The 11,532-nt window shown below is 40.5% G+C and overlaps 1 protein-coding gene across 2 annotated transcripts in view; it reads right to left on the bottom strand.

Annotated features, from left to right (window-relative positions):
• Window positions 1-11,532, bottom strand: part of ATL3 (atlastin GTPase 3) — a 55,879-nt gene that overhangs the window by 28,319 nt on the left and 16,028 nt on the right. For both annotated transcript variants that reach the window (XM_021685495.2, XM_044919255.1), the window contains exons 4-5: window positions 1,083-1,187; window positions 548-598 (exon numbers count right to left, since the gene is read on the bottom strand). In XM_021685495.2, the coding sequence (XP_021541170.1) occupies window positions 548-598; window positions 1,083-1,187 (156 nt within the window). The remainder of the gene's footprint in view (window positions 1-547; window positions 599-1,082; window positions 1,188-11,532) is intronic.

Raw genomic sequence — 11,532 nt, 5'->3', positions numbered from 1 at the left:
TTAAGCGTCTGCCTTCGGCTCAGGTCATGATCCCAGAGTCCTGGGATTGAGCCCCGCATCGGGCTCCCTGCTCGGCGGGGAGTCTGCTTCTCCCTCTCCCACTCCCCCCGCTTGTGTTCCCTCTCTCGCTGTGTCTCTCTGTCAAATAAATAAATAAAATCTTAAAAAAGAAAAAAAAATTAAAAAAAAAAAAGAAGCCTCCTCCCGTCACACTTCCGAGTCCTAACCACTGGCCTCCGTGCTGTTCCTCAATCCTGCCAAGCACCCTCCAGTTCAGGTCTTTCTTCTTGCTGCCCCCTCTCCTATACGACTACTCCCCCAGATATACCGCAGGACTTACTCATCCACTTTCTTGGGTTCTGTGCTCAACTCAGTAAGGCCCTTCCCTGATTACCCCGCAGGAACAGGGTACAGAACCGCTGTGAGCCAAAAACCCTCCCCTATAGTTCAATCTATTGCTAAACCTATTCAGCTATAAAACTTCTCTTAGTCTTAAAACTTTTAAATGATACATTATGACATTAAACTTTTTATGATGAATATATACCTGTAACTGTTGAAGATCATCTTCCTGAATGTTCTGGGACAAATTATAAATCTAGAAAACAAAAGTCCAGATTGATAACCACTCTAGCTTCACTTCAAAGGAATCCCAAATAAGCCTAAAGCATTGAACAGAAGCTTTGTACAACTAAAGGTTTACATATAAGAACATGAGATCTGTTCAAACAGTAATATTATCTGTCTCTTGGAAAACTATGCATATAATGTTGAAATCACCTAATTCTTCCTTTACAGCTTAAAATCAGTTTTCCTAAGTTCTCACCAAATCTCCATTTCCTGTGCGATGTAATTAATGTAATCTTAATGTCCACTTTTCAGACTTTTCTTGAAGTATTTTATACATACTTACGTCCAAAGTGGAAAAAGTTAAAGCTCCTTCTTGAGCTTAACTTATCTCTATAACCTAAAAAGAACACTGACACATCACCTAGGGATTCTGATAACAGAACAATGAAAACAGCTGTACTCCCTTTATCTTATTTCCTCGGCAAACTTTTATCTTAATCAAGTGGTATTACCTGGACAGAACTAGTCATGGTGCTGAGAGCGAAGATGGTGGCACAATCTTTCACAGTGGACTGGCTGTCAAATGCCCCCTGGGTATCCATCAGAACAACTGCAACCTAAAGGAAAGGCAAATACCAACAAAATCTGTTAAGAGTGAGAAGGGGAAAAATGTAGAAAAGAAGTCGAGAAGTACAGTACAGGTAACAATTAAATGAGGTTCTGGCACCTGTTTGTAGTTCTACAGAAAAGTAGTTACTGAAATGCCTTGTCTTGATCAGAGAAGTTTCCTGGAGGAGGTTATCTGCTCGGACCTGATTAGATGTATGAAACAGAGACCCACAGAGCAATATGCATAGACGGGGAAAGTGCCTCACCAATTAAATGAGCCAAGTGTTGAGACCAATTAGCTCACTTACCAAGCCAGTCATTCGGATATTTTTATTCACAGAAGTAATAATATGATTATCACTTTTATGTAACTTACATACCAAGTCCCATTAATCACATACTACATTTTTGAGTTTACTTTCATACCCCCAATCCACTACTGTGGTAGAACAGATATGATACAAATCCACACAAAAGAAAGTATTATGCAGAAAAGAAAGATAAAATCAAACCAAATAAAGTTTCTAGCCAACCTCAATACACTGAAACCTAATGACAGACATGAAGGCTTTATTCTTTCCACACTTTACCCATTTTGTGAAGAGGATACAGTCAAACTAAACAAGTAATCAGCACTAATCATGGCTGAGACACAAGAGAATAGTATTGGATCTCTACCTCAGATCATATACAAAATGGATCAAATTAACTCAAAATGGATCAAAAACCTAAATGTCAGAGCTAAAACCATAAAACCCTAGAAGGAAACAGAAGTGTAAATCTTCAGGACCTTGGATGAGGTAATGGTTTCTTTTTTTTTTCTTTTAAGATTATATTTATTTGAGAGAGAGAGAGAGCACACACGAGTGCATATGCGAAGGAGAGGAGCAGCAGAGGGAGAAGCAGACTCTCCGCTGAGGAAGGAGCCCAAAGCAGAGCTGGATCCCCAAACCCCCGGGGATCATGACCTGAGCTGAAGGCAGATGCTTAACCAACTGAGCCACCCAGGCACCCTAGACAATGGTTTCTTAAATATGACACATAAAGGGCGCCTGGGTGGCTCAGTTGGTTAAGCGACTGCCTTCGGCTCAGGTCATGATCCCAGGGTCCTGGGATCGAGTCCCACATCGGGCTCCCTGCTCAGGAAGCCTGCTTCTCCCTCTCCCACTCCCCCTGCTGGTGTTCCCTCTCTCGCTGTGTCTCTCTCTGTCAAATAAATAAATAAAATCTTTAAAAAAAAAAAAAAAATATGACACATAAAGCACAAGCAACCAAAGAAAAAATACACAAATTGGCTTCATCAAAATTTAAAACTTTTGGACATCAAGAGACACTATCAAGAAAATAAAAAGACAACGTACAGAATGAAAGAAAATAATTGCAAATTATCTATCTGGACAACTGGTCTAGTATCCAGAATAAATAAAGAACAATTCAACAACAAAAAAACAAATGATCCAACTAAAAAATGAATGATTTGAATAGATACTTCTCCCAAGAAAATATACAAATGGCTAATAAGTACATAAAAATATTCTCAACATCATTAGTCATTGAGGAAATGCAAATGCAAATCAAAGCCACAAAGAATCAAAATAAAAAGCTTTTGAACAAAATTTAAAAATCTCAAATTAAAAAAAAAGCTTTTACACAGCAAAGGAAACCATCAACACAACAAAAAGGCACTACTGAATAGGAGAAGATATGTGCAGATGATATATCTGGTAAGGGGTTAATACCTAAATATAAAAAGAACTTATACAATTCAACACCAAAAAGGAAATAATTTGATTAAAAAGTGGGCAGAGGGGACACCTGGGTGGCTCAGTTGGTTAAGCGGCTGCCTTCGGCTCGGGTCATGATCCCAGGGTTCTGGGATCGAGCCCCACATCGAGCTCCCTGCTCAGCGGGGAGCCTGCTTCTCCCTCTCCCTCTGCCTGCCTCTCTGCCTACTTGTGCTCTCTCTCTCTGTCAAATAAATAAATAAAATCTTTAAAAAAAAAAAAAGTGGGCAGAGGATCTGAATAGACGTTTTTCCAAAGAAGACATACAGATGGCCAACAGACACATGAAAAGATGCTCAACCTCATTCAATAATCATCAGGGAAATACAAATCAAAACTACAATGAGGATCAGTCAGAACAGCTAGTATCAAAAAGAAATAACAAGGGACACCTGGCTGGCTCAGTTGGTAGAGCATGTAACTCTTGATCTCGGGGTCATGAGTTCAAGCCCCATATTGGGTGTAGAGATTACTTAAAAAACAAAAAGAAAAAGAAAAGAAATAACAAGTGTTGGTGACAGTGTGAAGAAAACAACCCTCATGCACTGTTGGTGGAAATGTAAATTGGTGTAACCACTGTGGAAAACAGTATGGAATTTCCTCAAAAAATTAAAAATAAGGGGTGCCTGGGTGGCTCAGTCGTTAAGCATCTGCCTTCAGCTCAGGTCATGGTCCCAGGGTCCTGGATCGAGCCCCACATCAGGCTCCCTGCTCAGCGGGAAGCCTGCTTCTCCCTCTCCCACTCCCCCTGCTTGTGTTCCCTCTCTTGCTGTGTCTCTCTCTGTCAAATAAATAAATAAAATCATTAAAAATAAGAAATAAGTATTGATGAGGATGTGGAGAAAAAAGAACACTCATGCACTGTTGGCGGGAATATAAACTGGTGCAGCCACTTTGGAAAACAGTATGGAGGCCCCTCAAAAATTAAAAATAGAAAAACCATATGATCCAAAAATTCCACTACTGGGTATTTACCCAAAGAAAACAAAAACACTAATTTGAAAAGATATATGGACCCCTGTGTTTATTGGGACATATTTACAAGAGCCAAAATGTGGAAGAAGCCCAAGTGTTCACCAATAGGTAAACTGGATAAAGATGTGGTATACATCTTTGAATATTACTCAGCCATAAAAACAAGAGAGCGAGATCTTGCAATTTGCAACAACATGGATGGACCCAGTTAGTATTAAGCTAAGTGAAGTAAGTCAGACTTAGAAAGACAAATGTAATTTCACTTATATGTAGAATCTAAAAAACAAGACAAAAATACTCTTAAATACAGAGAACTAGTGGTTGCCAGAGGGAGGTGGATGGGAGGATGGATGAAATAAGTGAAGGGTACTAAGAGGTACAAACTCCCAGTAATAAAATAAGTAAGTCAAGAAGACGAAAAGTACAGCATAGGGAATATAATCAATGATATTGTAATAACATTATGTGGCAACAGATGGGGACCATACTTATCACAGTGAGCAATGAATAATGTATAGAACTATCAAATCAAGATGTTGAAACTAATGTAACAGTTATGTAATATCTACGTCAATTATACTTCAAGAATTAAAAAATAATTTAAAAAAAATTTTTTTTAATTAGAAAAATAAAACCACAATGAGACACTACTTCACACCTAGGCTGGCTATAATCAAGAAGACAAACAAGATCAGGGTGGCAAGCATATGGCAATGGGAGCCTCCTGCATTTCCAGTGAGAATGTAGGCTGCGCCGGCTGCTTTGGGAAGCATTTTTGCAGTTTTTCAAAAGGTTAGATATGACCCAGAAACTCCACTCCACTCATGAGCTGAGCCGAAGGCAGATGCTTAATCGACTGAGCCACCAGAAGTACAGTTCCAGAAGTCCTGAAAACATGCTTAATCCTACAACTCAACAAGAAGGGAGGGAAGGAATAATCTGATTAAATAAATAGGCAAAGGACTTGAATAGACATTTCTCCAAAGACAACATAAATGGCCAACAGGTATGTGAAAAGGTACTATCACTCATCAACAGGAAAATACAAATCAAAACCACAATGAGATACGACCTCACACCTATTAAAATGGGTATTATCAAAAAAAAAAAAAAAAAACCACAAGAGAAATAGGGGCACCTGTCTGGCTCAGCCGGTAGAGCATGTGACTTGATCTCAGGGTCATGAGTTCAAGCCCCATGTTGGGCGCAGAGATTATTTTGAAGAAAAGAAATAATAAGTGTTGGCGAGGATATAGAGAAATCAGAGCCCTTGTACACTGTTGGGAATACAAAATCATACAGCTGCTATGGAAAATAGTATGGAGATTCCTCAAAAAATTAAAAATAGAACTACCTTATAATCCAGCAATTCCTCTTCTGGGTATATACCCAAAAGAATTCAGACCAGTATCTCGAGTTATCTCCATTCCCATGTTTACTGCTGCAAGATTCGCAACAGCCCAGATATGGAAACAACCTAAATGCCCATCAACTGATGAATGGATAGAGAAAATGTGGTATCTACCTACAATGGAATACTACTGAGCCTTAAAAAGGAAGGAAATCCTGCCGTATGTGACAATATAAATGAATCAGGAGGATATTAAGTGAGATAAGCCAGTCACAGAAGGACCAACACTGCTTGATTCCACTTACGTGAGGTATCTGAAATGGTCAAGCCCAGGGAAACAGAGAGTAGAATGGTGGTTGGCAGGGGAGAAGGGGAAACGGGACTTGTTCAGTGGGTATAAAGCTTCAGTTATGCAAGATGGAGGAGTTCTCGAAATCCCCCCACAGCATAGTGCCTACAGCTGGCAACACTATCCTGTGCACCTAGAATTTTATTCAGAGGGCAGACCTCATGTCAAGTGCTCTTACCACAGTAAGAACAAGGAAGAAGAAAGGGTATGTTCACACAAACACTTGTACGTGGATGTTCATGGTAGCATAATTCGTAATAACCACAAAGTAAAAATAACCCAAATGTCCTTCAGATGATGAAAAGATAAAGCGTGACGCATCCACACAACACAGCAGTATGCAGCCACAAAAAGAAATGAAGTGCTGACGCATTCTTCGACATGGCTGGACCCTGAGGGCAATGGGCGGGGGGGGGGGGGGGGGGGGGGAGGCCAGAGCGAGGACCACAGATTATAGGACTCCATTTGCATGAAATGTCCAGAGCCGGCAAATAGATGCGTGGAGAAGGAAAGGAGATCAGGGGCGCCTGGGTGGCTCAGTCGTTAAGCATCTGCCTTCGGGTCAGGTCATGATCCCAGGGTCCTGGGATCGAGTCCTACATTGGGCTCCCTGCTCAGCGGGAAGTCGGCTTCTCCCTCTGCCTGATGCTCCCCCTGCTTGTGCTCTCTCTCTCTCTCTGACAAACAAATAAATAAAATCGTTAAAAAAAAAAAAAGGAAAGTAGATCAGTAGTAGCCAGGGGCTGGGAGAGGAGGGAAATGGAGAGTGACTGCTAATGAGTAGTGAGTTTCTTTCTGGGATGATGAAAATGTTCTGGAATTAGATGGTAGTATTACGTGCACAGCCTCGTGACTATACTAAAACCTGCTCAATTATACACTTTTAAAGCATAAATTTTATGATATGTGAATTAGCTCTCGATGAAAAAGAGCTCATCCTAGCATATATTTACTAACTAGAAAAATGAGGCTGTATCAGGGAAAGAAGCTCTTGAGGAATAGGAGTCATATATACAGTCAGATAAAGTGCTGGGTATTTGGGGGAAATGGTGTTCTCCTATCATGTAGTGAAATGGTAAACTGCCATCAACACTGTCAAGAACAATTGGGCAGGAGCTAGAAAAAGGGGAAATGGGCATTCTCAGACCTGGCAATTCCACTTCCAAATGGCTTTCTAATGTTTTGGACTCCAGAACGCAGAGAAAGAAATATACTTAACATCCTGACTAAATACACACATACATAAAGCTGCACTCTGACACTTTCTACAATGTTCTAGTTCTTTCTTTTTAAACATTGGTCATGAGCCAATAAGTTGATTTCTCTACCTTTAATGGGTCATGGACAGAGTTCAAAAAACTGTGGCCTGGAGTCATGCTTGCATAATTCCCCAAGGAGACATTTACCAGATTGTTCACTGTAGGAAGGATTATAAAAATTAAAAAAAATAATAATGAAAAAGGAAACAATCCATATGCCCACCAGGGGGTAAATGAGCAAAATAAAATAAGATATATTTCGTATGATGATTACCACGTAACAGTTAAAAAGAATAAACTGGAGCCACATATTTAAGACTGTAGTTTTTCAATTAAAAAGTAAAAGCAAATAAATTATCTACTTTTTAAAAAAGATGTTATTTATTTATTTATTTATTTATTTGAGAGAGAGAGAGAGAGAGAATGCACAAGCAGGGGAGGGAGAGGGACAAGCAGAGGCTTGACTTCATGATCCTGAGATCATGACCCGAGCCAAAATCACGAGTCAGACGCTTAACCAACTAAGCCACCCAGGTGCCCCCCCCCCAAATTATCTACTTCTTTAGCCAGATACATTCTAAGCTAAAATCTCACCAGGTATATTAAAAAAACAAGACAATCGGGGCGCCTGGGTGGCTCAGTCGTTAAGCATCTGCCTCCGGCTCAGGTCATGATCCCAGGGTCCTGGGATCGAGCCCCGCATCGGGCTCCCTGCTCCGCGGGAAGCCTGCTTCTCCCTCTCCAACTCCCCCTGCTTGTGTTCCTGCTCTCACTCTCTCTCTCTCAAATAAATAAATAAAATCTTTTAAAAAAATTAAAAATAAAAATAAAAAACAAGACAATCATGTGAAACTTTCATTTGGGTAACTTCTAAAGAACTGCTTATTAGTATGGCATTTATCCAATATTATATTGATTTTTTAAAGCACCCCTGATCCTGCTGAATGCCTGAACATAATATTTCTTAAAAAGGTCGGAAACAGGGGCGCCTGGGTGGCTCAGTCGGTTAAGCGTCTGCCTTCGGCTCAGGTCATGGTCCCGGGGTCCTGGGATAAAGCCCCGTGTCAGGCTCCCTGCTCAGCGGGAAGCCTGCTTCTCCCTCTCCCACTCCCCCTGCTTGTGTTCCCTCTCTTGCTGTGTCTCTCTCTGTCAAATAAATAAATAAAATCTTAAAAAAAAAAAATTGAACTTTATAGAGGAGTCAATTCAACAAGATAAAAAAAATGAGGGCACTACAAATGTTAGATAACTAAAAGCAAAGCTTGCTTACTAAAATTGTAGAGATTTCCTAAACTATTATGAAAATATACCAGTTGCCCCCCAAAATAAAAATCAGGTCCACCAGTTCTATACAAAGGGATCATATAATCAAAAATAATTATTTATTCCTAAAAAGAAAATTATGAAAGCATCTACCACACACTACCAGAGAAACAGAAGAGAGCAATGATACAAAACAGGACTGAAATGAAAATTGTAGGGCCTGTTGTAATGCCAGATCTAAGAGCAGCTGTATTACCCACAGCAGGCCTTAACTGCTGTGGGTAATACAGCAGTTTAGAGATGCCAAACATCTCTAAAATGAAAAGACTGGACTTCCACTTCCAGTCATAGTCAAAATGGTGTAACAGAGACTGAACTTACCCTCCCACCTAAAACCAAAAAATAACAGACAGAACACATGAAACAACAGTTCACAACACTGGACATCAGGTAACAAAGGATAATGATCCTTGAGGGAAAGGAACAGATGAGGTGAGCCTTTCTGTTGTCCCAGCTTACTGACTAAAGCGCGGGGAGGGGAAGCCAGGCAGAACTCAACGGATTCCCTGAGTTAAGGAGACACAGCTGAGAGTCAAGGAGACCAAGGACACTGGAATTCTCAGGCAGAGTGTCTGAGAGGAGAGAGATACAAAGACAAAGAACCCCAGGGATCTGCAGAGGGTCCCCATCAAGAGTTCAGCTGAATACTGACAAGCGCGTGCGCATGAGGACGCTACCTGAGGCTAGAGAAAACCAATCAAAAGGTTTAGAGGGAGCAGTACCCAGTGCTCGCAAAGGGCCAAGAACAGGCCTGTTCCCTCCAACCAGACTGAAAAAAATCCCATAATTCTAGAGTACTCAGAAGAGTACTTGCCTCAGTAGTGAGGAATAAATAGCTCTATATTAAATACTGCTCTGGTGCCATTTAAGAAACCTTAAAAGCCAGAAAAGAAAGGATCCAACTGTTTCCAAATTTCTTAACTGCATCCTAGAATAAGGTCAGGGAGGGGCACCTGGGTGGCTCAGTCGTTAGCGTCTGCCTTCGGCTCAGGTCATGGTCCCAGGGCCCTGGGATTGAGTCCCATATCAGACTCCCTGCTCGGCGGGAAGCCTGCTTCTCCCTCCCCCACTCTTCCCCACCCTGCTTGTGTTCCCTCTCTCACTGTGTCTCTGTAAAATAAATAAATAAAAATATTTTAAAAAAAAAAAAGAATAAGGTCAGGGAAAATATGGGAAATGGGGGAAATCAAGGAACACAAGAAAGTATGACCCAATGAGGAGAAAAATCAATCAAAAGTCAATTAAAATTAACCCAGAACAGGGGCACCTGGGTGGCTCAGCTGGACTTAGGCGTTGGACTCTTAATCTCGGCTCAGGGCTTGATCTCAGGGTCGTGAGTTCAAGCCCTGCTTTGGGCTCCACACTGGTCGTGGAGCCTACTTAAGGAAAAAAAAAAAAACCCCAGAATAGATACAGATGTTCAAATTAACAGAAAATGACTCTAAAACAGCATTCTGTATAACTGTATTCCATATATTCAAAAAGTGATGTAGTGACATGAAAGACATAAAAAAGACCTAACCTGAACTTCCAGGGACGAAAATCACACTTCTGCAATGAAAAGTGGACTGGATTATAAAGACTTGGGAACTTGAAGGCCTAGCAATAGATACTGCCCAAAAGGAAAGAGAGAGAAAAGTAAGTTAAAAAAATGAACAGTGCATCGATGAGCTATGGGACAGCCTGACGTATGCGTAATAGGAGGCCCCAAAGGGAATAAGGGAAAAAAAATTTGAAGAAATAATGGCCAAAAAATGTACAAATTTGATAAAAATTATGAACTTGCAAATTCAAGAGGCTCAACAAAATCCAAACACAAGAAACATGAAGAGAACTACACTTAGGTACATCATAATCAAACTGCTCAAAAAACAAAAAAATGCTAAACTGTTAAAAGCAACCAGAAAAAAAAAAAAAAACACCACATGTGAAACACACCACAAGAACAAAGATAAGGATAAAAGATTTGTCATCAGAAACAACCAGGAAAAAGGCAAAGAACTGACATCTTAAAGCACAGAAAGAAAAAATTGCCAGCCTAGAATTCCATATCCAGCATAAATATTTTCCCAAAAAAGGCAAAATGAACACTTTGCAGATATATGAAAACTAAAAGAAGTCAGCACCAGCAGAATAGCACTACAAGAAATATTAAAGGAAGTCCTTTAGGCAGAAGGAAAAATGGACACAAAAATAGAAATATGGACACCCAAAAATGAAGAGCACAGTTAATAATAACTACATGGGTAAATATATGGCTTCTTTCCTTTTTTTCAAAGATTTTATTCATTTATTTGAGAGAGAGAGAGACAGAGAGAGTGTGAGCATGATGGGGCGGGGGGCAGAGGGAGAAGCAGACTCTGCTGAGCAGGGGCCCAACATGGGCCTCAATCCCAGGACTCTGGGATCATGACTAGAGCTGAAGGCAGATGCTTAACTGACTGAGCCACCCAGGCATCCCTGGCTTCTTTCTTATTATTTAAATATCTTTAAAAGATAATTGAATGTTTTAACAGATTGTTTAAACAAAAAAATAAATACAGGGGCGCCTGGGTGGCTCAGATGGTTAAGCGTCTGCCTTCGGCTCAGGTCATGATCCCAGGGTCCTGGGATCGAGCCCCGCATCGGGCTCCCTGCTCCGCGGGAAGCCTGCTTCTCCCTCTCCCACTCTCCCTGCTTGTGTTCCCTCTCTTGCTGTGTCTCTCTCTGTCAAATAAATAAAATCTTTAAAAATAAATAAATAAATACAACGTTATTAAAGTAAAATATGTGACAATAGCCCAAAAGTTAGGAGGGGAGAAATGGAATGTCAATTATATCTCAATAAAGCTGTTAAAAAATTAAAGGCAGACCCTCCAAAGAAAAAGTTTATAATGTAGTATTTCAATGTTACAACTTCTTATTCTCCTAGATTCTCTTCCTTTAAAAAATATGTGATAACCTCTTCATTTTGCTACATGTTTTTTATATGTGCATCTATGCATTAAAAAAAAATTAGAGGGGCACCTGAGCGGCTCGGTCAGTTAAGTGTCTGCCTTCAGCTCAGGTCATGATCCCAGGGTCCTGGGATCAAGCCCCACATCGGGCTCCCTGTTCAGTGGGGAACCTGCTTCTGCCTCTCCCTCTGCTGCTCTCCCTGCTTGTGCTTTCTCTCATTCTCTCTCCTGCTCTCTGTCAAATAAATAAATAAAATCCCCCCCCCAAAAAATTAGAGGGTTTTCCAATATACCTTTCTCCTGGAATCTCACTAAAAGAGAAAGAGAAATAAAACTGTAAAAGAATTAATGAGGAAATTTATAAGGAAAAAGAATA

Source organism: Neomonachus schauinslandi, chromosome 11 (assembly GCF_002201575.2).
Source record: "Neomonachus schauinslandi chromosome 11, ASM220157v2, whole genome shotgun sequence".
In the NCBI taxonomy this organism is placed as follows: Eukaryota; Metazoa; Chordata; class Mammalia; order Carnivora; family Phocidae; genus Neomonachus; species Neomonachus schauinslandi.
Note: the sequence above shows the minus strand (reverse complement) of the source record. Positions and strands in the feature narration are given on the sequence as shown.